This window comes from Candoia aspera, chromosome 2, assembly GCF_035149785.1.
Source record: "Candoia aspera isolate rCanAsp1 chromosome 2, rCanAsp1.hap2, whole genome shotgun sequence".
Classification (NCBI taxonomy): Eukaryota; Metazoa; Chordata; class Lepidosauria; order Squamata; family Boidae; genus Candoia; species Candoia aspera.
Genome location: NC_086154.1, coordinates 110,558,904 through 110,571,190, shown reverse-complemented (window position 1 = coordinate 110,571,190; position 12,287 = coordinate 110,558,904). Strand labels below are relative to the sequence as shown.

General features: G+C 46.8%; 1 protein-coding gene across 1 annotated transcript in view; it reads right to left on the bottom strand.

Annotated features, from left to right (window-relative positions):
• Positions 1–11,372, bottom strand: part of FADS6 (fatty acid desaturase 6) — a 30,295-nt gene extending 18,923 nt beyond the window's left edge. The window contains exon 1 of the mRNA XM_063292925.1: positions 11,239–11,372. Within this exon, the coding sequence (XP_063148995.1) occupies positions 11,239–11,372 (134 nt within the window). The remainder of the gene's footprint in view (positions 1–11,238) is intronic.
• Between the last annotated feature and the right edge of the window lie 915 nt (positions 11,373–12,287).

The following is a 12,287-nucleotide window of genomic DNA, read 5'->3' as shown; positions in this document are numbered from 1 at the left end:
GCTGGTTTGTAAATGCTAAGCTGCAAAAGAACCTTATGAGAAGAGGTTATAATGAATTCAGTTGATTATACTCTGTTTTTTGATGCACAGGGAAAATCATCATCGCCTACCCTTGATTTGATTCAGAATTAAAGGGCATATGCATATTTAATTTAAAGTATTTTCAGTCATGCAGAAACACTGAGAGAGAGAGATTAACAGAAAAGTAGCAGTATATTTGGGATCTCACCCCACTGATATTTTTGCCCTGTAATTAGAACTAAACATGTTTTCTATTTATTTTTTAAAACCAAACCACTGAATCAAGAGTAAAATAGGACTCTTTCATGAGACCATGTGATTGGGCTGAGGAGATTATTGATATACAGGCGTATTTTTAAAAAAAATGAAAGAAAGAACTGTTTGTGCAGATCCTGTGCCTTTTAACAGCAACATTCACCTGTTGTTCATAGCACATCCAAGGCCAATCCATCCATAGCACACAGATCAAGGAATTGGCACAGCTTGGCTTTTGATGAGCCTATTTCACTTTTCAGGCTATTGCAGATAACACAGGCACAAAGGCATTTAGCAAGTTGAAATTATTTGAATCCTTTAGGGAGAACCACAGGGAGAGAAAGGAAATGGGAGAAAAGAAGGTAAGGTGAGCCAGAAGCAAGCAGTGGAAACAGCAAAGATGGTGAAGCACTGGCTGAGAGAAACACAAGTGGTTTATTTAGGCCGGCAGATATTGTTTCAGTTTCCTGACATAAGCAGAGCAGAGTATTTATACCAGTGTTTCTCAACCTTGGCAGCTTGAAGATGTGTGGACTTCAAGAATTCTCCAGCCTGCTTGCTGGCTGGAGAATTCTGGGAGTTGAAATCCACACATCTTCAAGTTGCCAAGGTTGAGAAACACTGATTTATACCGTGGACACATACCAAAACTATTGACACTGAGGAAGAAGTCAGAAGCAGGCCAAACCATTCATCGAGTTAGGGTGCAGCTCTGAGACTTGGCATAAGATTTGCTATTATGCCTGTTCCATAATTCTTAGCCCAACCTATCTCACAGGGTTGCTGTTGGGGGAAATGGGAGAGGGAACAAAAGGCATAAAGCTAACAAGTGAACAGACGAATAGTCAGGAAAGAGTCTACAAGTTTCAAATGCATTTCAGTTATCTGCTTATTTTGTATTTTTTAATTTATATTTTAGTTTAGTTCACCTTTCAGGGCAACACTGCTTCTCAGAGAAGCTTTCTGTGAGATAATTTTACCTCCAGGGTTAAAAGTAGAAAAACAGGATATTTTTATGGAAGGATAATGAGCCATTTTGAAACCAGCTCCAAACTTTGATGTTCCTACAACTTCAGCACTATTTAAGAGATTAGCTAATTTATTTCTGGCTCAGCTCTGATATATTTGAAATCAAAGTAGAACCAGTCTTATTTTAAACGTTATGGTTCTCGATCTTCCTCAATGTGCAGGAACTTTCCTCAGTTCGGTGCTCCTGGGTTTCAACCAACTAGCAGATCTTTGCAGCTCCCTCCACATAGAAATCACTTGGCTTGTTTTGCATTTGAATCTTTTTAATAAATAATAAATAAAATTTCCATTTAAAAACGTGAAATAAGGATGTGGAATGTGTGTGTGGATGAACAGTTTTATTCTCTTTTGTGTGGAAGGGGAGCGGTAAAAGGATTTTAGTGCTACCAAGACCTGCAGCTTTGTCTGGGACAATGAATGTTTGCTGCTGGTCAGCATTGGGAGGTCAGCGGAAGAGAAGACAACCACTGATTATTTTCAAACTGCTTTTAAGGAAGGGAAATAGCTCCCTAAGTCACATGTACAACAGGGAGTGAGGGAAACAGGACAGGATAGAGATGGGAGGTAGGTGCAGACCGATCTTCACAGAATGTTTATTCTGCTCTTAATTATTAGAGTTTTCCTCTCAAAGCATGAACATTGGGATGAGACTGGCATCCCAGTTAGGCCTGTGCTGCCTCATTGAATGAGTCTGCAGCTCTACCTGTTGCCACAGCAAGTGTGTCACATCAGTCCTTGCTGCACAGTGGGCCCATTTGTATATAGCAGCAGGCATCAACCTGCTAAAAAAATTTCCCAACATACATCAGCATGTGGGACACACTGAGCACAACCAGAGCTCCATTCAGCACTTTAGTTTTTTTCTACCAAATCATCACCACCATCCAGATATCCAGGGAATGTTATTTATTATTTATTAAGTAATTATTATTTAATAATTATAATTAAATTTATTATAATTATAATAATCAATTATAATAATTAAATTTATTATTATTTATTATTTATTAAAAAGATCACAGTGACTCCAGGAAGCTTACAAAAATAAAACCTCAAATACAAAACCCACTATACCCCCACCCACCTGGCAGCAACAATACATTCAAACAATCCATTTGATGGGCTCCACATTTCATATTCAAGTAATTGGCTTTACTCACACATCACTCTAACTCAGTGTTTTCCAACCTCTGCAACTTCAAGATGTGTGGACTTCAACTCCCAGAATTCTCAGCAATGGTCAAACTAGCTGGGAAATTCTGGGAGTTGAAGTCCACACATCTCAAAGTGGCCCAGATTGGGAAACACTGCTCTAATCTATGGTTTGTTTAATCACTATTTATAGAATAAACTATATGTAGCTGGTTTATTAAGCTCTGAACCAACCATGATTTTACCATCATGGATGGTTCACTCAGTGTACTAAGAAAAATCACACTGTGGTGTCTGAGTGTGTTATGAATTCAGCTACTAAATAGTATTCAGTTAGGTCTGGCTCACAAGCTGTTATGGCTTATATAATTAAAAGTAATATAATTATCTTTCTTACAAGAATGTAGGAATAGCAAAAAAAGATGAGCAAACTTTTGCTCCAGAATAAATACACATGTAAAAATGATTTGTTATGGACTGTACATACTCCTAAAAGTTTTCTTTGCTAACTGCATTCCTTTTACTATATATAAGTTGGCTAGGAGTTCTTGAGGGTAGCAGGTTGGGGAAGGCTGAAAATGCATCTAAGCAATTATCTACAAGCCCATGTGATGTCATTGGCTCTAGAGCCAACACACAAGACCCCGTGCCTTTTATAGGGGCTCATGTATCCTACTCACACAAGACAGTTTGGTGTAGTGGTTATGGCATCAGGCTAGAAACCAGGAGACCGTGAGTTCTAGTCCTGCCTTAAGCACAGAGCCAGCTGGGTGGCCTTGGGCCAGTCACTCCCTCTCAGCCCTAAGAAAGAGACCAGGGCAAACCACTTCTGAAAAGCCTTGCCAAGAAAACTGCAGGGTCTTGTCCAGGCAGTTGCCAGGGGTCAAAAACTGACTCAAAGGCACACACACATACACACATACAAAATACCTGAATAGAGTGTTGGATGCCAGAAAATACAGGGTTAATACAGAGTTACAGTTATAGCCTATGCTATAAGGTTGTAAATATGATGGTTGAATGTAAAGTAACAACTCCACCTTCATAGCTTTCATTAAAATAAGGATATTTTAATAAATGAAACAGAAAATCAATCCTTGAAATAAGCTCTTTTTTTGTATTCCTTTTTCCCCATAATCACCATTCTCTACAGACTTTTGTCAATGATGGACAAGCTTCTTAAAACTGTCATGAAAAAATTCCACACTGTCTCTTCAACCAGGTTCTGCTAATACTTTACATCTCTACATTTGAGTCAAACAGATGCTCACAAAAATATTCCTCCAATCTGGGGAAAAGCTGGAAGTCTGTAATGTATGGTAGATGAGGTAAGATGGTGAGATCCAGCTTCACAATTGCATCTTGTGTGGCTTATGAGGCATGAGGCTAAACTTTGTCATCTTGCAGCAAAATTTCCTTTTTGTACTTCCAAACTCTACTTAATAATTGTTTTAAAATGTTGAGTGTTGCAGTGTAGTGCTCTGAGTTGACAGAGGTGCCAAGTTCAAGGAAATTATTGTGAATAATGCCATCTGCATCCGAAAAAACTGTAATCATGAGTTCTCCTGCTGAAGCCTTGGTTTTAAATTTTTTTCACTGGTGAAACTTTGGTGATAATTCATGGACTGATGCTTCATTTCTTGGTAATACAGGTAGACCTCACTTAACGACTGCCCCATTTAGCGACTGTTTGAAGTTACGATGGCACTGAAAAAGTAACTTTATGAGCAGTCCTCATATTTACAACTATTGCAGCATCCCCGCAGTCACATGATCAACATTCGGATGCTTCGAAACTTGCAGGCGTTTACAACCGTCACAGTGTCCTGCAGTCACACGATTGTCATTTGTGCACTTCACAGCTGGATTCCAACAAGCAGAGTCAGTGGAAAAGTAGCAGTAAAATTGCAAGTCGTAATCATTTGATGTCTCGCTTAACAACTTGCAGTGACTCACTTAATGACCACAGCAGAAGTGAGGTCATAAGCCCATCATGGTCACATGACGTTTTGCTTAGCAACAGTGTCAGTTAGCGATGGAGTTACTGTTGAGGTTTTCCTACTAACGATTAAGACTGCTATTGTAGCTAATCATTTTGGCCAGGTGAAGAGGTTGTATTTGATTGACTCCTTTCACGTGCTTGATGCAAATTGCCTGGGGGGAGGATCCTGCCCGGACTTGTTTCTTACTTCCTCTTTTTTTCTCTCTGCCGGCATGTAGCAAGCCAGGAGAGCTAAGTCCTTTAAATATGTTTTGCTTTTGTTTTGCTTTCTGTAAATAAATTATTTTTATAGATAAGCCTGGTATGTGTGACTTTTCTGATCTCTCCTGGGCTAAAGGCTTTCCCAGCATTCTGCCAACAGTTACCAGTCCCAATTGTGGTCACTCAGCAAGGACTACCTGTAAGGATGAGCCCATGTTTTGTGGGCAACACAATGCTGTAAAGAAATTCCTCACTTTCATTCTCACAGTGTGACAACATTTGCTGGCAAATTTCAATTCTTGAAGCTTTCATTTCTCACACCAAGATGGGAGGAACCCAACTTGCACAAACCTGAGACTGTAGAACATCAGTGATGTGACCCACATGTTCTTGTGAAATGCCAAGCTTGAGCAATTTCCCTTTGAGCGATCCCCCAATTGTCCTTAATCAGTTCATCAACCTTTCTCAGGTGAAACTTGTCAGTTGCTGTCACAGGTCATCCAGTTCATCCCTGATCACACAAATCAGCTCTTCCTGATTCACCATCTTTAAATTCTTTGGCCCAGTGACCATCAGTCTTCACCATAAACAACCTACATTTGGTGGTGAATTTCCATTGGAAGGATTCCTCTGCCAGTCAAAAATTTAATCATGGGATGTTGTTTAAAGCTCATGGATGAGTACTCACTGTCAACAAATTCATGAACAATAGGAACACAATCTTTTCTCGCAGCAAATTCCCACCAACTGAAATGAAAGAACAGATGCTAAAGAACGTGTCAGAGTTTCTAGCATGTCAGCACTGCCATCTGTTGGCAATTTATAATATTGGAGGCATTTCTTTTCATTCAACTCTCATATATGGTTTTGATCTTTCTACATCTCTGTCTAAAAAGAATGACACACTGGAGTTGTATGAGCTTTTTATTTAAATGCTTATTTCCTATAGGAGAAATGAAATTTTTGTTTCCTATTCTAGGGTGTAATATACATAGGATTGTGCATAGCCATAAATGTTTGTATTCTTATTTGTCAATCAGACCTAAAGAAGAAAATATTTCTGAAATTCCCAATTAGAAACATTTGGAGAATCCTTTTTTGTTTTAGCTTTTATATACAAGGGGACCATGAGAATCTGTAACAGTTTAGAATGTGTGTTTGTATTATTGGAATCCTTACAACAATCCTGTAAGATAGGCCACCACTGTCACTATCCTGCTGCAGATAGGGAAGGGGAAATGATGAGTGACCCAAGACCTCGAGCGTTCACAAGAGAGCTGAAACTTGCACCAGGAACACTGTCTTTCTGTCCTGCCCAAATTACCATTACAGGTAGTCCTCGCTTAATGACCACTCATTCAGTGCCTATTCAAAGTGATGGTGGTGCTGGGTGAAGAGACTTATGATGGGTTCTTATAGTTGTAGCCACTGCAGTGTCCCCACGGTCACATGATCGTGATTCAGGTACTGCAACTGGCTGGCAATTATGATATTGCAGTGTCCCTCGGTGTCAGGGTCAGTCTCGCTTCACAATAAGGCACGGACTCACTTAATAGGTATTAAGGATTTCCGGTTTATTGGAATGGTGGCTGACAGAACGAAAAATGGGAACGGGGGTGTGGTGGTGAGGCGCCCTGTTTATACCCTCTTGCGGGGTCCCGTGCTCCTCCACCCTTCATTGTCCCCAATCCCTCTTGATGGGCTCCTTGATGGCTGTGTGGGCGTTTTCCCGGTGTCTTTCCTTGTCCTCTTGGTTCCGGTGTGTCCTCCAGGGCACCAGGTGCGGCTTATCGCTGCTTATCTGAAGCCCTTCTTTTCAGCTGTATATGAGTCCATGGGTGTGGGTGCTTTGGGTGCTTGGTTTAAGCACGGTTTTAATTATCTCCTTCCTCTTTTCCTTAATGATCATGATCCATGTTGTGAGGCTCTTTGTGCCTTGCAACGGGGTCATGACATGCTGCCCCCCAAAGATGTCTTTTAGGGTGCTGGTTTCTCTGGGTATGCCTCGTAGAAACGTCTGGTTAGTTGTCTTGCCCTGACATGTTGTGCCTGGACCCACTCTGGGTGGAGGAAATGTTTCCACTTGATGAGGTATTGCAGCTTGCCTCTTTGCTTTCTTGAGTCCAGTATCTCTTGTACTTCAAAATGTTGTTGGTTGTCTATCATGGTGGGTGGAGGCGGGGGTTCCTCCGTATGCCATTTGAATGTGTTTGTCGGTTTCAGTAGAGCGCAGTGGAATACCGGGTGGACCCGTCGCAAGTTGTGAGGCAGTTCCAGTTTGAATGTAACTGGATTGATTACCTCTGTGATTTTAAAGGGTCCGATGAATTTAGGTGCCAGCTTCTTCAAGGGTTGCAAGGTTTTTATGAACTTAGTGGAGAGGTAGACCCTATCTCCCACTTTGTAGTTCGGTGCCTCCACCCTGTGGTTGTCCGCATATTTTTTGTACGTACTTTGTGCGTCTGCTAGGGCCGTTTGGATGATTGGCCAGGTTGTCGCCAGCTGTGCTGCCCAGTCGTCTGGTGAGCAGGGTGGGGCCTCTGGTTGAGGTAGTTCTGGTATTGGTACAAAGTCTCTTCCGTAGACCACCTTAAATGGGGTGTGGCCAGTGCTTTGGTGTACTGCATTATTATAGGCTACCTCTGCAAAAGGTAGTAGGTCCACCCAGTTGTCCTGTTGGTAATTTATGAATGCCCTCAGGAACTGTTCAAGTGTCGAGTTTAGGATCTCTGTAGATCCGTCTGTGTGTGGATGCCATGCAGTGGACAGTGCTTGTTTAGTCCCGATTAGTTTTAAAAATTCCCTCCAAAACTTTGACGTAAACTGTGTGCCCCTATCGGTCACCAACCTGCAGGGGGCGCCGTGGATCCTGTATATGTGTGTCAGGAACAGGCGTGCTAGTTGTTGGGCGGAGGGGATGGTCGCGCACGGAATGAAGTGTGCCTGCTTTGAAAAATAGTCTTTTACCACCTAGATTACTGTTTTCCTTTGACTGGGTGGGAGGTCCACAATAAAATCCATGGAGATTTCTTCCCATGGGCGGGAGGGGCTGGCTACTTGCTGCAGCAAGCCCTTGGGGTTTCCCCCCTTTCCGTTTGGAGGTGGCACATGTGGGGCAGGTGGCAATGTAGTCTTTCATGTCTTTCCTCAGGTTTGGCCACCAAAATTGCCTCCTCGTTAGATGAAGGGTTTTTACAAACCCAAAATGTCCCGCAGTTTTGTCATTGTGTGATCTGTTTAAAATTTCTCCCCGCAGTGATTCTGGCACGTACAAGACTTTCTCTTTCCAGGCGAGGCTGTCCTTGATAGATACATGGTGTCAGTTGTTTTGCAACCATGTATCTGTTTGTAGTGCTTGTGCGAGTCTTTGTTGCCAGTTAGGGGAAATTGAACGGTGGCTCTGTTCGTTCCCTGGCGTTCGTGCTGGCGTGCGCTGATTCCTTGTCTGGCTGCGCGTGACAGCTGGGCAACCCAGCTGTTTGTCGGTCCATACCGGCCCCACGATGTCTGAGGTTTGCGTGTCATCCTGTGGCCGTCGGGAGAGGGCATCTGCCAGGAAGTTCTTCCTGCCCGGTATAAATTTCAGCGTGAAATTGAACCGGCTGAAGAACTGTGCCCAGCGTACCTGCTTTGGGCTGAGGCGTTTAGGTGTGCTGAGAGCCTCCAGGTTCTTGTGGTCTGTCCAGACCTCGAAGGGGCAGGTGGCCCCTTCCAGCAGGTGCCTCCACGTTTCCAGAGCTGCTTTTACTGCGAACGCCTCCTTTTCCCATACATGCCATCTCTGCTCTGTTTCGGAGAATTTGCGGGAAAGGTAGGTGCAGGGCTTTAGCTGGTTGTCAGAGTCCCTTTGGAGCAGGAGAGCTCCGATGGAAAAGTCAGAGGCGTCTACTTGCACTACGAAAGGCTTGGTGGGGTCGGGGTGTTGTAGCACTGGCTCAGCTGTAAAGAGGTTTTTTAGTCTCTCAAATGCCATTTGACAATCAGCTGTCCAGTTTAGTAGCGCCCCCGGGTTTCTTGATTTGTGCGTGTCCCCCAAGCCCTTAGTCTTAAGCAGGTCCATTAGGGGTAATACAATCTCCGCCAGTCCCGGGATGAACCCCCTGTAAAAATTCGTGAATCCAAGGAAACTTTGAAGTTGTCTCCTCGTGTGTGGGCGCTCCCACGCCAGTATAGCTTGGACCTTGCTTGGGTCCATTTCTATTCCTTTAGCGGAAATCCTATACCCTAGGTAGTCAATTTGTTTCCTGTGAAACTTGCACTTGGAGAGTTTGGCAAACAGCTCTGCCTTGTGAAGTTTCCTGAGCACTTCTTTTAACAAGCGTTTGTGCTCACGTTCCATTTCAGTGTAGATTAATACATCATCGATGTAAACCAAAACCCCCTTAAAAAGGTGGTCACGCAGGACCTCATTGATTAATTGCATGAATACCCCCGGTGCACCTGCCAGTCCGAATGGTAGCACCTTGTACTGAAACGACCCCAATGGGCAGTTGAAGGCAGTTTTCCACTCATCCCCCTCCTGTATCCATATACGGTAATAGGCTTCCCTTAGGTCCAGTTTAGAGAATACCTTACCCTTTGCCAGGTGGGACAAGATGTCCTTTATTAAGGGTAGAGGGTATTTATTGGATACGCATGCGGCGTTTAATCCATGGTAATCTGTACAGAGCCACAGTGACCCGTCCTTTTTCTCACGAAAGAGGACTGGCGCTCCTACTGGAGAGTTTGCAGGCTCGATAAAACCTCTTGCCAAGTTTTTGTCCACAAAGTCCCTCAATGCTGCCAGCTTGCTCTGGGTCATGGCATATATTTTGGGTTTGGGTAGGGGTACCCCCGGGACCAGTTCAATGGTACAGTCCGTTTTCCTGTGGGGGGGGAGTTTGTCCGCCTCTTTCTCGCCGAAGACGTCTGCGAAGTCTGTGTATTTGATTGGCAGTCCCTCTGGCAGCGCCGCCTCTCTGTGCTCTGAAGTCGTCGTTGCCCTCCCCATGGCCGCTCGGGGGACCCTGTTCCCTGTGGGTGCTTGATAACGCCCGTCAGCAAACTTAATCTCTCTGGTTTTCCAGTTGATAACTGGGTTTTGCTGCACGAGCCATGGGATCCCTAGTATGAGTAGGGGTTGCCCCACCGGTGCCACGATGAAAGCCAATTTTTCCTCGTGGCTGCCGAGCCTTAGCGCGGTTTCTCCAGTGTATTGGGTGACCGGGCCTCCTCCCGCTGCTGATCCGTCAAGCTGAGTGAACACCAAATGGTGCTGAAGTGGATAGCAGCGGAGGTTAAGTGCGGCTACCAGGTCTGGGTGCATTAGGTTTTTAGAGCAGCCAGAGTCAATCAGTGCCCAGACCTTTTCAGTCTTTTCCCCCTGGGTGAGGGTGACACGGACATAGAGGGTGGGGCATTCCTCACTCACCCCTTTGTCGTTGCGCCTGTTGCTCTTCTCCACCTGTCCTTCGGTGCCCCTTAGGTCAGGTGGCTGTCGTTTCCCGTCAGCTTGTCGGGATTGCTTCCCTCCTCCTCTGAGCTGTAGGGGAAATGTCTGGCCCGATACTCCCCGCTCGCTGCTGGTCGCTTTCTTGGCGCTGGGGTTGGTGTGGCTGGTGCCCTCCTCGTGCTCTCTCTGGGTGTCGGTTTGGGGCATGCTGCCGCCTTATGGTCGTCCTTGCCGCACGTGAAGCACTGCCCTTTTGCAAAGCGCCGGTCCCGTTCCTCCTTCCACGGTTGGGATCTCGCCTTCCCCGGCCTTGCAGCTGTCCGTGATGGTCTCGCTGTCTCCACCTGCTGTGCTTCCCTCTGGGCTTGGCGGAACGTGTCGTGGGCGTCCTCTGCTTCCCCTGCCAGCCAGATCCACTCGGTCAGGGAGTTGGGGTTGTTGCGACAGAGTGCCCACCGGAGCACGTTCAAGTTAAGACCTGCTTTGAATTTCTCAATCAGGGTCGATTGAGACCAGGCTTCCACCTTGCCGGCTAGGGCTTGGAACTCCATGGCATACTCTGCCACGGAGCGCTGCCCTTGCCTGAGTGTTTTCAGCATCCTTTTAGCTCTTTCTTGCTCCAGGGGGTCCCTGAAGTGCAGTTCCAGCGCTCGAAGGAATTCTGTGCTGTCCTGCAGCACCCGGGCGCCTGAATGGCACAATTGGACGTACCAATCTGCGGCCGTCCTTTTAATTTTATGGCGAGGGCATTGACTTTGCCCCATTCAGTCCTGAAACAGGGACCCCATTCTTCGAGGTAGTACCTCGCATTTGTTAGGAAAAAGGAGAGTTTCGAGGGGTCCCCATCAAACTTTATGCCAAAGTCCTTGGCTGCCATTCTGGCCTGGCTCCAGGTCACATCTGGGCCTTGCAGCATGCTGCGTGGGGGCTGGTGCAGGTCGATCGGCTCCAGGCGTCTGGCGGTGTCATTGTCTCTTGCTGGGTCCCCTCGCCAGTAGGTCGTCTCATTGGCAGTGTGGGAGGGTGGGATGTTGTCCTTCTGGTGGCCTCTCGGAACCGGGCTCCCCCGTAGCCTCCGCCGTCCGCTGGGTCGCCGCTCCGTCTCTCGTCCAGGTACGCCTCCAGTCGTCGGGTGGGCTCCTTGGACCGGTCTCCGCCGTAGCTGCCGCCTCCCGCGAGGTCATCCCGCCATCTCTCGTCCGGGTGCGCCTCCACGATGCCGCCGCCGTGGGGTTCCTGCGCCGCTGTCAGCTGTTGGAGTAGCAGCCGTATCGCCTGCATCCCCTCCTCCAGCGCGTTCAGCCTTGCCGCCGTCTGCAGACTCCCGCTGGTGCGCTCGCCACTCCGCTCGCCCTCGCCTCTGGTTGTCGTGGAGGAAGGACCTTCCCTTGGTCCCTCCGTGGTGCTGGGCGATCCCTTGACTCTGTCCACCCTGGGTGTTGGTTCGGCTCGCATCTCCTCCGGGGTGCCAGGTGAACCTGGAGAGGATCCCCTCATCTCGCCCCTGGTGGCCCGCGGACCCCAGGGCGCCGGGGTGGTTCCCTCCCACTCGTCTTCCCCCGAGCTGGATCCCATACTTACCTGGGCATTGTGCCACCCGGACCTCAGCCACATCCCGCCCGAGGGGAGGGGAGCTTCGCCGCCGGGTGCCGAGTGGTTGCTCATACCTAGCAGGGTCCCTCACAAGCTAGTTGGATAGGTGCTAGGTAAAAAATTTTTGTGGGTTCCCGTTTTTATGTCAGGGTCAGTCTCGCTTCGCAATAAGGCATGGACTCACTTAATAGGTATTAAGGATTTCGGTTTATTAGAATGGTGGCTGACAGAACGAAAAACGGGAACGGGGGTGCGGTGGTGAGGTGCCCTGTTTATACCCTCTTGTGGGGTCCCGTGCTCCTCCACCCTTCATTGTCCCCAATCCCTCTTGATGGGCTCCTTGATGGCTGTGTGGGCATTTTCCCGGTGTCTTTCCTTGTCCTCTTGGTTCCGGTGTGTCCTCCAGGGCACCAGGTGCAGCTTATCGCTGCTTATCTGAAGCCCTTCTTTTCAGCTGTATATGAGTCCATGGGTGTGGGTGCTTTGAGTGCTTGGTTTAAGCACGGTTTTAATTATCTCCTTCCTCTTTTCCTTAATGATCATGATCCACGTTGTGAGGCTCTTTGTGCCTTGCAACGGGGTCATGACACTCGGTCACATGAT